Here is a 12,486-nt window from a genome sequence, read left to right as displayed (position 1 = left end):
GAGAAGACGCTAGTTCTCAGAACACAAAATGTCAAACTGCTCTGGACACACACACACAGTTTCGCAGCAGCGTAACGATTGAATAGTGTGAACGTTGCACAAGCGACTTGCTTTACCTCGCTCCCCCTCCCCCCAGGAAACCACACCAACGGAAGGAAGCCGTGAGCTCCTTTCTCTCTCTCCATCAAAGAGAGAGACTGTGTAGACAACTGAAAAAACAAGGGTAGAGGAGGAATTCCTGAATAAGTGAGAGGGGCAGAGGAGAGGGAGGTCAGAGGAGACAAGAGAGGGAAAGGTGTAGAAAGGCTGAATGAGAGGTTACAGCTGCACTTGGTGTATTTGTGCAGCAGAGTATACAACCCCTCATTAAAGCGTGTCTATGGGCTTACAGGATCCAAGCTTCAAAGACACACATTTATCACCTCTGCAAAGCACTAAGTGACATCTGCGCAGATACATAGAGAAATCATTCCAGGAGTCATCTCATCAACGGTCCATTCTCATCGTTTAATGTTTTAACGAAAGGTTACATCAAATGAAATTCAGGTTAAAAACTAGCAACTTTAACTAATTATTTTAAGGCTTCACTTTCCAAAATAACCCTTTTTTATTTTTATAACGTAACAATCGCCTTCATTAAAAAGGGATATTCATTTTCCTCAGACAACTAAGAAATGTACTCTGTAATAGACCTGATTTGATCTCCTGGTCGTTGTGACATCAGTGCCTCTATATGAGGCCACAAAAACCCAAAGTACACCTGACCTCCAAGATCCTTCCATAAAAACACCAGTAATTGCTAATAAAAATAAATAAAATTAAAAAAAGGTCAAAAAAACCATAGATTACCTTCTGGACCTGTCTGGAACATACATTTGTCCCTCCACCACGTTCTAGGTCGCTGAGGGACAAATCTAGTGTTATTATAATAATATACCAAACGGGTCTAAAAATAGAACAAGCATGATTAGGCTTAATCTGTTAAAAATGCAACATCCCACAACCGATCGGTGGGTTTGGAGTCCAATGCGGGTACCACTGGCCTGTGCCTGCCAACTCCCTTTTTTTCAGTCTGATACTGTATGTAGTGAGTAGTGTGTGGTTACACTGAACGGACAAGCATCATATTTACAGTCTTCGTTTGTTGACGGGAGGATGATAGCACTGGTTGGAATGGCTTTGAAYTGGGCCGGCCGTAGTTATTCCGTGGCCAATCGGAGCGCTGTGTTTCAGACCCAAGCAATAAGCACAGCAGCAGTAGTAGGGATGTAGTGGTTACCACTCAATCAGAGCGCTGGGTGAAAAATATCCTGGCGGTTTTCCAGAGGTCTCTACCGTCGAGATATGGTCCCTGTGGAGTAACGGATGAGTGTCTGTCTAAGAGTGACACCCCTATCTGTGACCCTGTGACACATTGGCTTCAACAGGACATGTAACGGGGGTGCACACATCAGAACGCAAAAAGGCTTTTCTGCTTCCTTCTTTCCCTCAGGTAAAGAAGTTGTTTCTCCTCTGAAGTTCCCTCTTTCTTCTATCCGGTCACCTCTTCCAGCCACAGAGGTTAACCTTCCACTGATGTGGCTCTTTGACTTCCTGTTTACTAGTCTGCATACATCTCTCATAAGTCACTATGTCTCATGTTGTCATGCCAACATGTGACGCCAATCAGAAGTGGAATATCTTGTTGTTGACTACAAAAACACCAGGAAATTATGAGCGGAAGGTTTGGCAGCTATGACTCTGCCATGTTCCTCAGCAGATAAAGGTATTAAAAACCATATCACATCAAATGTTACAAATAATAAATAAAAGTCTCTGTATAGGGCATTGTCCAATCAAAGACCCTAGTCGTAAAAACACTGCTGCGCGAATAGTCACAAACAGGGACCAATCAGGGCGCAGCATCTTCCACAGGAGCCTCCAACGCCCCTTCTATCTCCTCAAATCAAAACACTGGACACTGGCACCCTCGTGGACCTGCCGCTCTTGGGTACAACAATTGGTTCATCATCTGTCAAGGAAAGAACATGCAGGACAGTACAATTAAAGCATTGTATATTGATTATCAAGATGAGCAGAATGTGCCCTGGCAGTTTCTTATAACTGTTGCTAGCCTCTCTCTGCTAACATCACATGTGGTCTGTAGACTCATCACGACCGGTCTCATCTGTGGTTGCTCGCAACTATTGTTAGTCTCTCAATGCTCACTCACACATATCTGTAGTTAGCAGGAGCAACAGTGCTGGGCCAGCAGCATAGCACCCTGCATCCCACTGCAGGTTTGCCTCTGAAGCTAAGCGGGGTTAGCCCTGGTCAGCCCCGTAATGGGATACCAGATGCTGCTGGAAGTGGTGTTGGAGGCACACTTTCCTCTGGTCTAAAAAAATATAATGCCCCATGGCAGTGGTTGGGGACATTGCCCTGTGTAGGGTYCCGTCTGTCAGATGGGACATTAAATGGGTGTCCTGACGCCATGTGGTCAGTAAAAATCCCATGGTACTTACTGTAGGGTTGTAAACCCTGGTGTCCTGGCTAAATTCCCAATCTGGACCTCATACCATCATGGCCACCAAATCATCCCCAGCTTTCAATTGGCTCATTCATCCCCTAGAACTATTCCCCAAGTCATTGCTGTAAATGGAAATGTGTTCTCAGTCAACTTACCTGGTAAAATAAGAGATTTTAGTTTTTTTGAAAGGCCCCTCATTGAATTTTACTACTTTGCATGCATTCATAGCTTCACCTGAGGCCCATGTGCGAAAACGTAGCTTCAAGTTTTGCCTCTCACCTGAGGGTGCGTAGTTTGTGGCACGTTGGCGGTCCTTCTCGATGAAGAGGGCGGTAGCCAGGAAGAAAGCCCCGCCCCCAACTGCCACAAAAGAGCAGGTGAGGAGAGAGAGCTGCAGGGAGCGGAACTGCCATAGGTACGAGTCAGTCTGCTTCAGAGAGTCTGACACCTGATGGATGGAGGGAGGGAGAGATGGAGGGATGTTACACAGTAAATGAGGATCGTACTCTGTTTCTTTAGACAAAGTGTGCGTGTATCAAATGTGTGTGTATATATATATATCCGTTCAAAAGTTTGGGGTCACTTAGAAATGTCCTTGTTTTTGAAAGAAAAGCCCATTTTTTGTCCATTAAAATAACATCAAATTGATCAGAAATACAGTGTAGACATTGCTAAAGTTGTAAATGACTATTGTAGCCGGAAACATCCGATTTCTTATGGAATATCTACATAATGGCCAGAAACAAAGAACTTTCTTCTGAAACTCGTCAGTCTATTCTTGTTCTGAGAAATGAAGGTTATTCAATGCGAGAAATAGACAAGAAACTGAACATCGGATACAACGCTGTGTACTACTCCCCAAACTTTTGAACAGAGTGTGTGTGTGTGTGTGAGAGATAACAATCACGAGACATACCACGCCTATGAGATAAGGACTCCCAGCATCTCCAAGCAGGTGAGAGAGAACGATCTGGAAGGCCTCAGCCGTGGAGCGACGCGTGGGGACAACCACGTACTGAGAAAGATGGTGTGAGAGTGGGGGGATAGATAGGAGGTAGAAGATAATTAGCAAACGTTTTTTAATATCTTATAAATCGCCACAATACAAAAGTAACCTTGAGGTTGGAAGGCCAAACATGTGCACTAAAGAGTTACATTACTTGAAAAGTGTTTATTCATATATGCCACTATCTAAATTCTTCAACAGAAACCGATTCCATATTATCCTGCTAGTACACATTTTTGTTGTAGCCCCAGACAAGCACACCAGGTGAGTTTGTCTGGGGCTTCAACAAAAATGTGTACTGTTGGGGGTACTCGAGGACTGGAGTTGGGAAACATGGCTCTAGACAGATTACGCTAATTTGACTAGAAACACCTGTATATGGACATTGATTGAATAGGGCACAACCACCTTGCGTTTTGATAGTGCGAGATAGGGGATTGTTATGCATCTGAACTCACCAGCAGGATGTCAGCTACGATGGCCCAGTTCATAGACAGGAAGGTCTCTCCCAGGAAGATAAACACCTGATCCCACAGAAACCCTGGTTAGACCACCATTAAATGGGGATACAACGCCAACAGAGAGGAAAGCGTGTGTGTGTGAGAAAGACAGAGGCTGTGTCCAAAATCTGTCTTACTAAAACTGCATACATTCTATTTACGTACTGTTCAGTAAAATCGTATGCCGATAGCAACACGTGCTCCCGTGTGGCGCTGTGGTCTGAGGCACTGCATCTCAGTGCTAGAGTCATCACTACAGACCCTGGTTCAACCCTGGGCTTTATCACAACCGGCCGTGATCGGGAGTCCCATAGCGCGGTGCACAATTGGCCCAGCGTCGTCCGGGTCAGGGGAGGGTTTGGCCGGGGTAGGCAGTCATTGTAAATAAGAATTTGTTCTTAAATGACTTGCCTAGTTAAATAAAGGTTCAATATAACATACTAGGCTCAGCCATACTGAGAATGAGTCATCTAATGCGCAAATGCATTGATTACCGCCATTCGTTTATTTTGGCACTATATCTGAGTATCAGCTGTTGTCAAACACTAGCGATTCTCTCCCTCAATATTGTGTAGCAAATTCTACTCGATGAAAAGCCGAAATGAGTATAACACCCCTGACATTTAAACCAAACTAGATTTTACAAATTTCACGTACTATAAAACATTCTATCTTAGCACATGGTAATTTCCAGGTAAAAGGACCAACGTGAAGTTCCTAGGAGCATATCAAAGTAGGGGTCAAAATGAAAGCTAATTGTCCGAGAAAGTAAAGCATGTATACTGAACAAAAATATAAAACGCAACATGTAAAGTGCTGGTCCCATGTTTCATCAGCTGAAATAAAAGATCCCAGAAATGTTCCCGACGTACAAGAAGCTTATTTCTCTCAAATTTGGTGCACAAATTTGTTTACATAGCTGTTAATGAGCATTTCTCCTTTGCCAAGATAATCCATCCACCTGACTGGTGTGGCATATGAATAAGCTGAATAAACAGCATGTTCATTACACCTTGTACTGGGGATAATAAAAGGCAACTCAAATCTAAGTCTCAGTGGAATTGTCCATACCCAAAATGCCTACTATTTAGAACGCAAGTATTCGGACATGGCCACACAGAGAGATGGGTGTTGACTTACGTATGTGGCGATGGGGCTGGCCTGAGCGAAGACGATGGCGAGGTAGAGGAAGGGAGCTGAGAGGAGGAGTCCTAGAGCACACACCAGGGGGTCAGCCCTCGGCGTCCTCAACCTCAGTCTCCTACTGACCTCTGCACCACTGGCCACGCCCAGGATCCCCGACACAACTGTGATGATGCCAAAGTACAGGCTGGGAAGGGAGAGAGTGAGAGAAGGTTTATAACAATTCATTCCACAGGAGACATTTGTTTACCCTTGCTGACTCATCTGTGTGTTTTTTTTAAATGTTTTGACAATTGACTATTTCCTGATAAACTGGATTCCTTTTAAAGCAAAAATTTGATGTCTATTCTCTACTGCTGCGCTCTATTCACTGACTCCTACTGTCATCCCAAGCCGTTGCAGTTATCAGGAGTCGAGTGTAGTAGTGGCAACGATGTTGTGATGATTCAATCTTATCCTGTGATTACAGAAGAGTCTGATGATCCCTTAACATTCTGACTGATTATAAAGTGTCATTGTTCAGCGCCTAGTTCCTGTGTGTCACCTGTTGGATGTCGGTGTGTGTTTGTGTGTGTATGTGTTACCTATCAGATGTCTGTGTGTTACCTGTCGGAGGTGTCGCATGGCCCCTTAACGCAGGGGGGCCTCCCTTCGGTGAAGACAGCAGCTCTGAAAAGGAAGGCCGGTGCCCAGAGTGCCAAGGAGCCAGTCACAAAGGCCACTGCCGTGAAGCCAAACGTAGACAGCACAAAACTGGGGCTGCACACAGACACACACAAAGATATTGGTTTGATAACTATTCTATAGGACCAAAGATGCATTAGAATTGTGCAATGAATACAGAGCTATAGAGATATGGGTCAAAACATAGTGGACTACTATAGGGAACATGGGTGTAATTTCAGACTCAACTCCAGTCAAAAGTAGTGCACAATATAGAAAATAGGATGTGATATGATACTCAGCTCTGGTCAAAAGTAGTGCTCTACAGAGGGATATCATTTGACATTGTGCTTGTGATGGTGGACATACTTCCTGCAAAGAGCCTTCATGTCACCCAGCCAGCTGGTCCTTTGGAGAGTGTGCTCCGGTCGGGCCTCGATAGCACCCCTCTTTGGCTCTTTCACCACGAACAGCAGCAACACCACCGCTACCAGTCCTAATGCAGGAGTCACCTGGGGGGGGGGGGGGGGGGGGAGTTTTAAATGGCATAATTGATCTATCTGACAGATATAACTAAAACATGGACACATTGAATTTAACAGTCAGATGAAAGGTACCACCATGCTTTTATGCATGTTTGTATTACAGTGTATTATTCCCTTTATGGTTGAGAGTGCATGTATTTCGAGTAACTTTTGTGTTGAGAAGTATAATATCCAACAACTCAGGGATTAGTTAACTCACCCGCAGGGCCCAATGCCAGTCCCCTGCCAAGTCATCAACCTTTGACCCCACGATGTAGCCCAGACCACTGAGGAAGGAAGGACAATGGAACAAACATTCACCACACATTTCGCTCCTCCTATCACATAAGCCAAGACAGATAACAAAGATGGACACAGATGTATTCATTATTATGTTCTATGACCCCCACCTGCCCACTGGAATGGCGAAGTAGAAGACAGAGAGCATCTGCGTCCTCCTCTCCTTGATGTACAGGTCAGCGATGATGGTTGGGGCGATAGTGGAGTAACTGGCCTCCCCGACCCCCACCAGGCCACGCGTCAACAACAGGAGCCAGAAATACTGACAGGAGGAATGTGGGAGAGGAAGGAGAGAGAGGGGAAGAAAGAGGGGGAGGAGAGATGGGTGGAGAGGGGGAAGAAAAGAACATGCCTTCAGGTTAAGATTTAACTTTAATTTAAAATTAGGGGAGCTTATTGAGACCAGGGTCTCATTTTCAATGGTGCCCTGAAGACAAAAAATTCAAACACAAACATTCAAAACATTTAAAAAAAAATAAAAAAAATGCAGGTACATTTTTCAACAACACAATACAGATTTATTTTTTATCCCCTTTTTCTTGATATCCAATTGCGATCTTGTCTCAACGCTGCAGCTCCCCAAAGGGCTCGGGAGAGGCGAAGGTTGAGTCATGCGTCCTCTGCATCATGACCCGCCAAACCACGCTTCTTAACACCCATCCGCTTTACCCGGAGGCCAGCAGTACCAATGTGTCGGAAGAAACACCATTCAACTGACTACCGAGTCAGCCTGCGCCCGGCCCGCCACAAGGAATCGCTAGAGCGCGATGAGCAAAGTAAAGACCCCCAGGCCAAACTCTCCCCTAACCCAGACGACGCTGGGCCAATTGTGGGTGCCCTATGGGACTCACGGTCAAGGCCGGTTCTGACATAGCCTGGGATCGAACCCAGGTCTGTAGTGACGCCTTAAACACTGCGATGCAGCGCCTTAGACCACTGTTCCACTTTTTACATTTAAAAATGACATTCTTATTTAACATATTCAACATGAAACTCAAACTGCCACCAGGTAATCAAGATGCAGGTTATTCAAAAAAAATGGGCTGCTTTAAATCTGATGGCGAATTTACCTAATTCGGTGGAGACGGGAGCTTTAAAATGTACTCAAGCTTTACTCTAGCTCACATCTCTTCACACACGGAGACAGACAGACAAGCAGGCAGACAGAGAGAGCTTAGGAGTTGCCACACACACACTTATAGTTTGATGTCAATTCATATACACTGTCTGAGAACCAGGGCTTGGAACTAGAGGTCTTCACATGTCCAAACAGTTGGATTCGTCCCGAAATGGATCCGTGGCTTTCCCACCCGACCCAATAAGCATACATTTATTTTACAAAAACGGAGACCCCTTCCGAATGGACCAAAGGTCAGTCGGACCCATTCTGAAAAGTACTGAGGAAAACAGACCCATGCTGGTTCGGATCCGAGAGAAAGAGAGCAAGAGAAAGAAATCTCCAACTGGGCACTGCCTGCACCATCAATAAACAAGGAATATTGGCCAAACTATCCACAGTTACATGTCCTTAAACTGCCTATAACAAATTACAAACAAACAATTTGTTGTGTTTCGATGTGTAGCATATTCCAAACTTTATAGTCTATTTTTTACTTTCCTAAAACAATAGTTGTCTAACTCATGGGTCGGAGATTTGAGCAATAGATGCATCTGGCCATTGCATGCATATAGGCCTAGGTGTCCACAGTACTATATATTTTAAAAATATGAACATATATTATTTGAAGGAGCCAAGCTTAGGCTTAGCCCTAGAGAGACAGAGAGAAAGAGAGAGATGCCGGCCCCATGTTTCCGACATCGACTTCTTTATACTTGTCAATTGGCTACTACTGCTATACAGATATAGGCGTACAGAAGGAGGCTAATTCGTTCATTTTCGATCCGAATCTATTTTATAGAAGTATTACATTTTTCGATTAAAGGAGTAACTCTGGTAGGCCTAAAACATTCTTCCTCATCTCAAGTTCAACTGTCAGTCAGTTGGAGTGTCTGTGTGCACTGCCTTCATATGCCTGCTGTAGCTATGCCTAATAATAGCCATACCACAGTGAAGAATTGAGTAACGTTAACATTTAATGCTAGTTAAGGATACTATAGGTCACGTTTCACATTGGATTTATTAACTACAAAAAGGTAAGACGTGTTTTTATTTCCTTGTGCTGCTCTGCAAAAAAAATTAAAAAAGCTACCGAAAGGAACGATATAAACCGTAACTTTTTCAGGGTTCAACACGGTTTTATTTTGCTAGTCAAAATATTATGATTCTGTTCAGAACGAAACGATTGGGAAATAATTTGTTCCAACCCCTGCTGAAAATGATAGTTAGGAAGTGTCCCTCACTTCTTTGGGCGTGTAGGAGCTGGCGAGTGTCACGATGGACCAGAAGCCTATGCCCACACTCATGATTATCTTCCTGTTGTACCTGTCGCCCAGGTAACCAAAGACAGGAGCCAGGAACATGTAGCTGCAGATGAAGACTGTTTGGAGCAGCCCTGACTTCCCATCATTGATCCCAAAGTACTGCTCAATGTCAGGCAGAACACCTAAACAAGACAGAGACAGACCTGTGTTATACGGCATATGAGAAATGACTTATCCATAGCATTCCTTGTGGTTATGATAGTCTAATCCAACATGCTTTTTAGGAGTAGCATATGCTTCCGTAGCAAACAGATTCATGATTGTTCTTTGTGTGAAATTATCATAATATACACACTACCATTCTAAGTTTGTGGTCACTTAGAAATGTCCTTGTTTTTAAAATAACATTAAAATAACATCAAATTGATCAGAAAAACAGTGTAGACATTGTTAATGTTGTAAATTACTATTGTAGCTGGAAACAGCTGGTTTTTAATGGAATATCTACATAGGCGTACAGAGGCCCATTATCAGCAACCATCGCTCCTGTGTTCCAGTGGCACGTTGTGTTAGCTAATCCAAGTTTATCATTTTAAAAGGCTAATTGATCATTAGAAAACGCTTTTGCAATTATGTTAGCACAGCTGAAAATTGTTGTTCTGATTAAAGAAGCATAAAACTGGCCTTCTTTAGACTAGTTGAGTATCTGGAGCATCAGCAAACSCGAGCAAGAGAACAAGTATATTAGAGTGTCTAGTTTGAGAAACAGACGCCTCACAAGTCCTTTACTGTTAGCTTCATTAAATAGTACCCTTCAAAACACTAGTCTCAACGTCAACAGTGAAGAGGCGACTCCAGGATGCTGGCCTTCTAGGCAGAGTTCCTCTGTCCAGTGTCCCTCTGTCCAGTGTCTGTGTTCTTTTGCCCATTTTAATCTTTTATTTTTATTGGCCAGTCTGATATATGTATTCTTCTTTGCAACTCTGCCTAGACCTCACCCTGTAAAGTTTCAACTGAAATTGTCCAAGATTAATTAGCTAGCTAGCTTTATAAACAGTGCTGACAATTCCCTTCGGGCTAGCTAGATGAATTATATAGCCAACATTTATATTGATGCTCTGTTACAATAACCAAAGTGAAACCATGATGTATGACTGGATTGGATGTTGTATGCAATTTCAATGTTGTTTGAGTTGCTTTGTGTTTCAGCAAATTTGTTTGAGATAATCTCACTGCAACACTGCTTGACATAGGTGTTTTCAAAGAACCACCAGTCAAGGTGAGCTCCCCGCCTACAGCCTACTAGCTCCCCGCTCTCTCAGTCTCTTCAGACTTCCTTGTAGTTTGACATGAGAGAAAAACTACTTTAAAAAATAATAATAATTGAATCTGTGAAAAAATATTATGACTGATGTTTAAGTCACACATAAGGCTATTTTACATGGGAATCAGAATGACTGTTTGGGGGATTTAAGGTGAGGATCAATTTCTAAACACTTATGATATGTAGCTCCCCTTTAAAGAAATGTTAGGTGAGCGTTGGSTTAGGTAAATGTTGGTGTAACGTTAGATTGTCAATACCAGCCACAGTGAACCTGTCCATGTAGTTGAGCAGGTTGATGAAACACAGGACAATAACGGTGAACACAGCTCTCATGCTGGACACTCCGCTGGCTGGCTCTTCCTCTTCCCGGCGCTGGCTAGGCCCTGCACCAGGCTCTTCTGAACCCTCTGCCTCGCTGTCATCAGAGAAGAAGGGRGTGGTGTCCGAGGTGGGGTCGGCTAGAGACATCACAGCTGCTGGAGAGAACAAGGAAGGAAACAGAATGACGAGGAGGTCATTTTGGGTCAACAAAGTAGGCACCTTGAGTTAAATTGAACTCACGTGCAAAGAGTTCTGGCAAAAACAAAGGAGAGGGAAAATATGAGGAAAAAGACCTAAATGAATGGCAGACACACAAATTGCATTTCAAAAGCGTGTCATTGTAAAACCAAAGCTAATGTGAGTGGTTTGGTTGTGTTATTTAGCTAAAGGGAGTAAAGTAATGTAATTTAGAGCCAGGGGAACAAGACAGTCAGAGATAATGTGGGAGAAGGGGGGAGTATAGAGATGTAGTCTTGTGATGTACGTTAACGAAACTAGCTTACTGTCATGTGAACATGGACAGCACATGTCTGAATGTGTGTGTGCAGTGTTAAGACTTAGTGTGTATTAGTATCAGCATTTGTTTCAGCAAGAATGGACTCTTTTTAGAAAGAGTATATGAGGAAACCCAGGTAATGAAAGATACCATAGATAGAACCATGAGTTACAACTTGAGTCTGGTTTCTGTATGGTTTCCCCATTTCCTCGTGTTTTTTAACGTCACACAAAGACGAACTCTAGCTGGTCAACAGACTGTCGGGTCAAGTTGTGCTGACAGGCAGGCTAATACACAAACATCCTCTTCAAAACAACAAGCTAAACTGTGCATAATTAACCACAAAACTATGTCTAGGGTAGAGGGTTAAAATGCATCGTCTGTTTACAGATGGCTAAATAAAATACTTAACGTTAGCATGTTAAACTAGATAATTTCAGACTGTTTAAAAACACACACACACAGTGATTGTATGAAATCATGGATGTTCTTTCAACTATGGTTGACTATATTAATTTTATCTAGTTTGAGCAGGGTTCCATTGTCTTTGTAAGGTTGCAGAAGTAGACATTATGTAGTTAAATTAGCTGGCTGTCGTTACGTGATTGCTGGACAGCAAATTATGTAGCTAGTTAGCTATTCCGACCCTATAGTCATGGGACCTTGGTTGGTTATCTTGTTGRTAGCAACCAGTGGCACCGTAAACAATTACCAATCGCCTTGTTAGCTGGCTAGCTAGCTATCAGCTAGCTACAAAACTAAAACTACCTAACATATTTGGTCATTCYTCAATGTCAGTACGTTAGCTAYCTAGCTAATAATATGTAACAACTGTATTCCATAGCTAGCAGCCCAGTAGTGTAATCATACCGACTCTCATATACTTTGTAACAGATGTCCATAATAGCTTTGTGGCTGTGTGAGTCAAAGCTACTGTTTGTCATTGTTTACCTGGTGAACGCAGTGATGAGTCGGGATTGATGCGTCTTCGCGAATTTATATCTGTCTCGGGTCCTGTGTTGATGTCAGATCTGCTCTTGGGATTTATGGCATTAGCTTAAACACACTAGCGTCAACATTTCTGAAAAACTGGTCGGACGAAGGTATACCGCTGTTTTTGTGAGGCGCAACTAGGTACTCTTAATCATCGCGYCGCAGCCATGTTGAAATTATATCCAACTTCCGCCCCTTACTCACATGARTTATTGCAACACCACCTCCCTTGGAAATCGACTAACAATGAAACTGATACCAGAGACTGAACACTAGATAGATAGCTAAACCAAAATACCTTTAATTGGCAAATAGTAAATAGTTT

The 12,486-nt window shown here is 43.1% G+C and overlaps 1 protein-coding gene across 2 annotated transcripts; it reads right to left on the bottom strand.

Moving 5' to 3' along the window:
* Nucleotides 1-488: 488 nt before the first annotated feature.
* spns1 (SPNS lysolipid transporter 1, lysophospholipid) lies at nt 489-12,463 on the bottom strand. Of its 2 annotated transcripts, none has more exons than XM_024011091.2 (12): nt 12,120-12,463; nt 10,609-10,824; nt 9,007-9,209; nt 6,756-6,907; nt 6,566-6,632; nt 6,191-6,333; nt 5,765-5,917; nt 5,156-5,345; nt 3,974-4,039; nt 3,426-3,524; nt 2,789-2,957; nt 489-2,011 (listed from the first exon to the last, which is right to left on the bottom strand). In XM_024011091.2, the coding sequence occupies exons 2-12, from the start codon at nt 10,817-10,819 to the stop codon at nt 1,941-1,943; spliced, it is 1,524 nt and encodes a 507-aa protein (XP_023866859.1). In that variant the 5' UTR covers nt 10,820-10,824; nt 12,120-12,463; the 3' UTR covers nt 489-1,940. The 2 variants fall into 2 exon arrangements, with proteins under 2 accessions (XP_023866859.1, XP_023866858.1); XM_024011090.2 differs by having other exon boundaries at nt 10,609-10,827; nt 12,120-12,461.
* Nucleotides 12,464-12,486: the final 23 nt, after the last annotated feature.

The sequence above is a fragment of the Salvelinus sp. IW2-2015 genome, linkage group LG20, assembly GCF_002910315.2.
Source record: "Salvelinus sp. IW2-2015 linkage group LG20, ASM291031v2, whole genome shotgun sequence".
NCBI lineage: Eukaryota > Metazoa > Chordata > Actinopteri > Salmoniformes > Salmonidae > Salvelinus > Salvelinus sp. IW2-2015.
The sequence above is the reverse complement of the archived record's forward strand: the minus strand, read 5'-3'. Positions and strand labels throughout refer to the sequence as shown.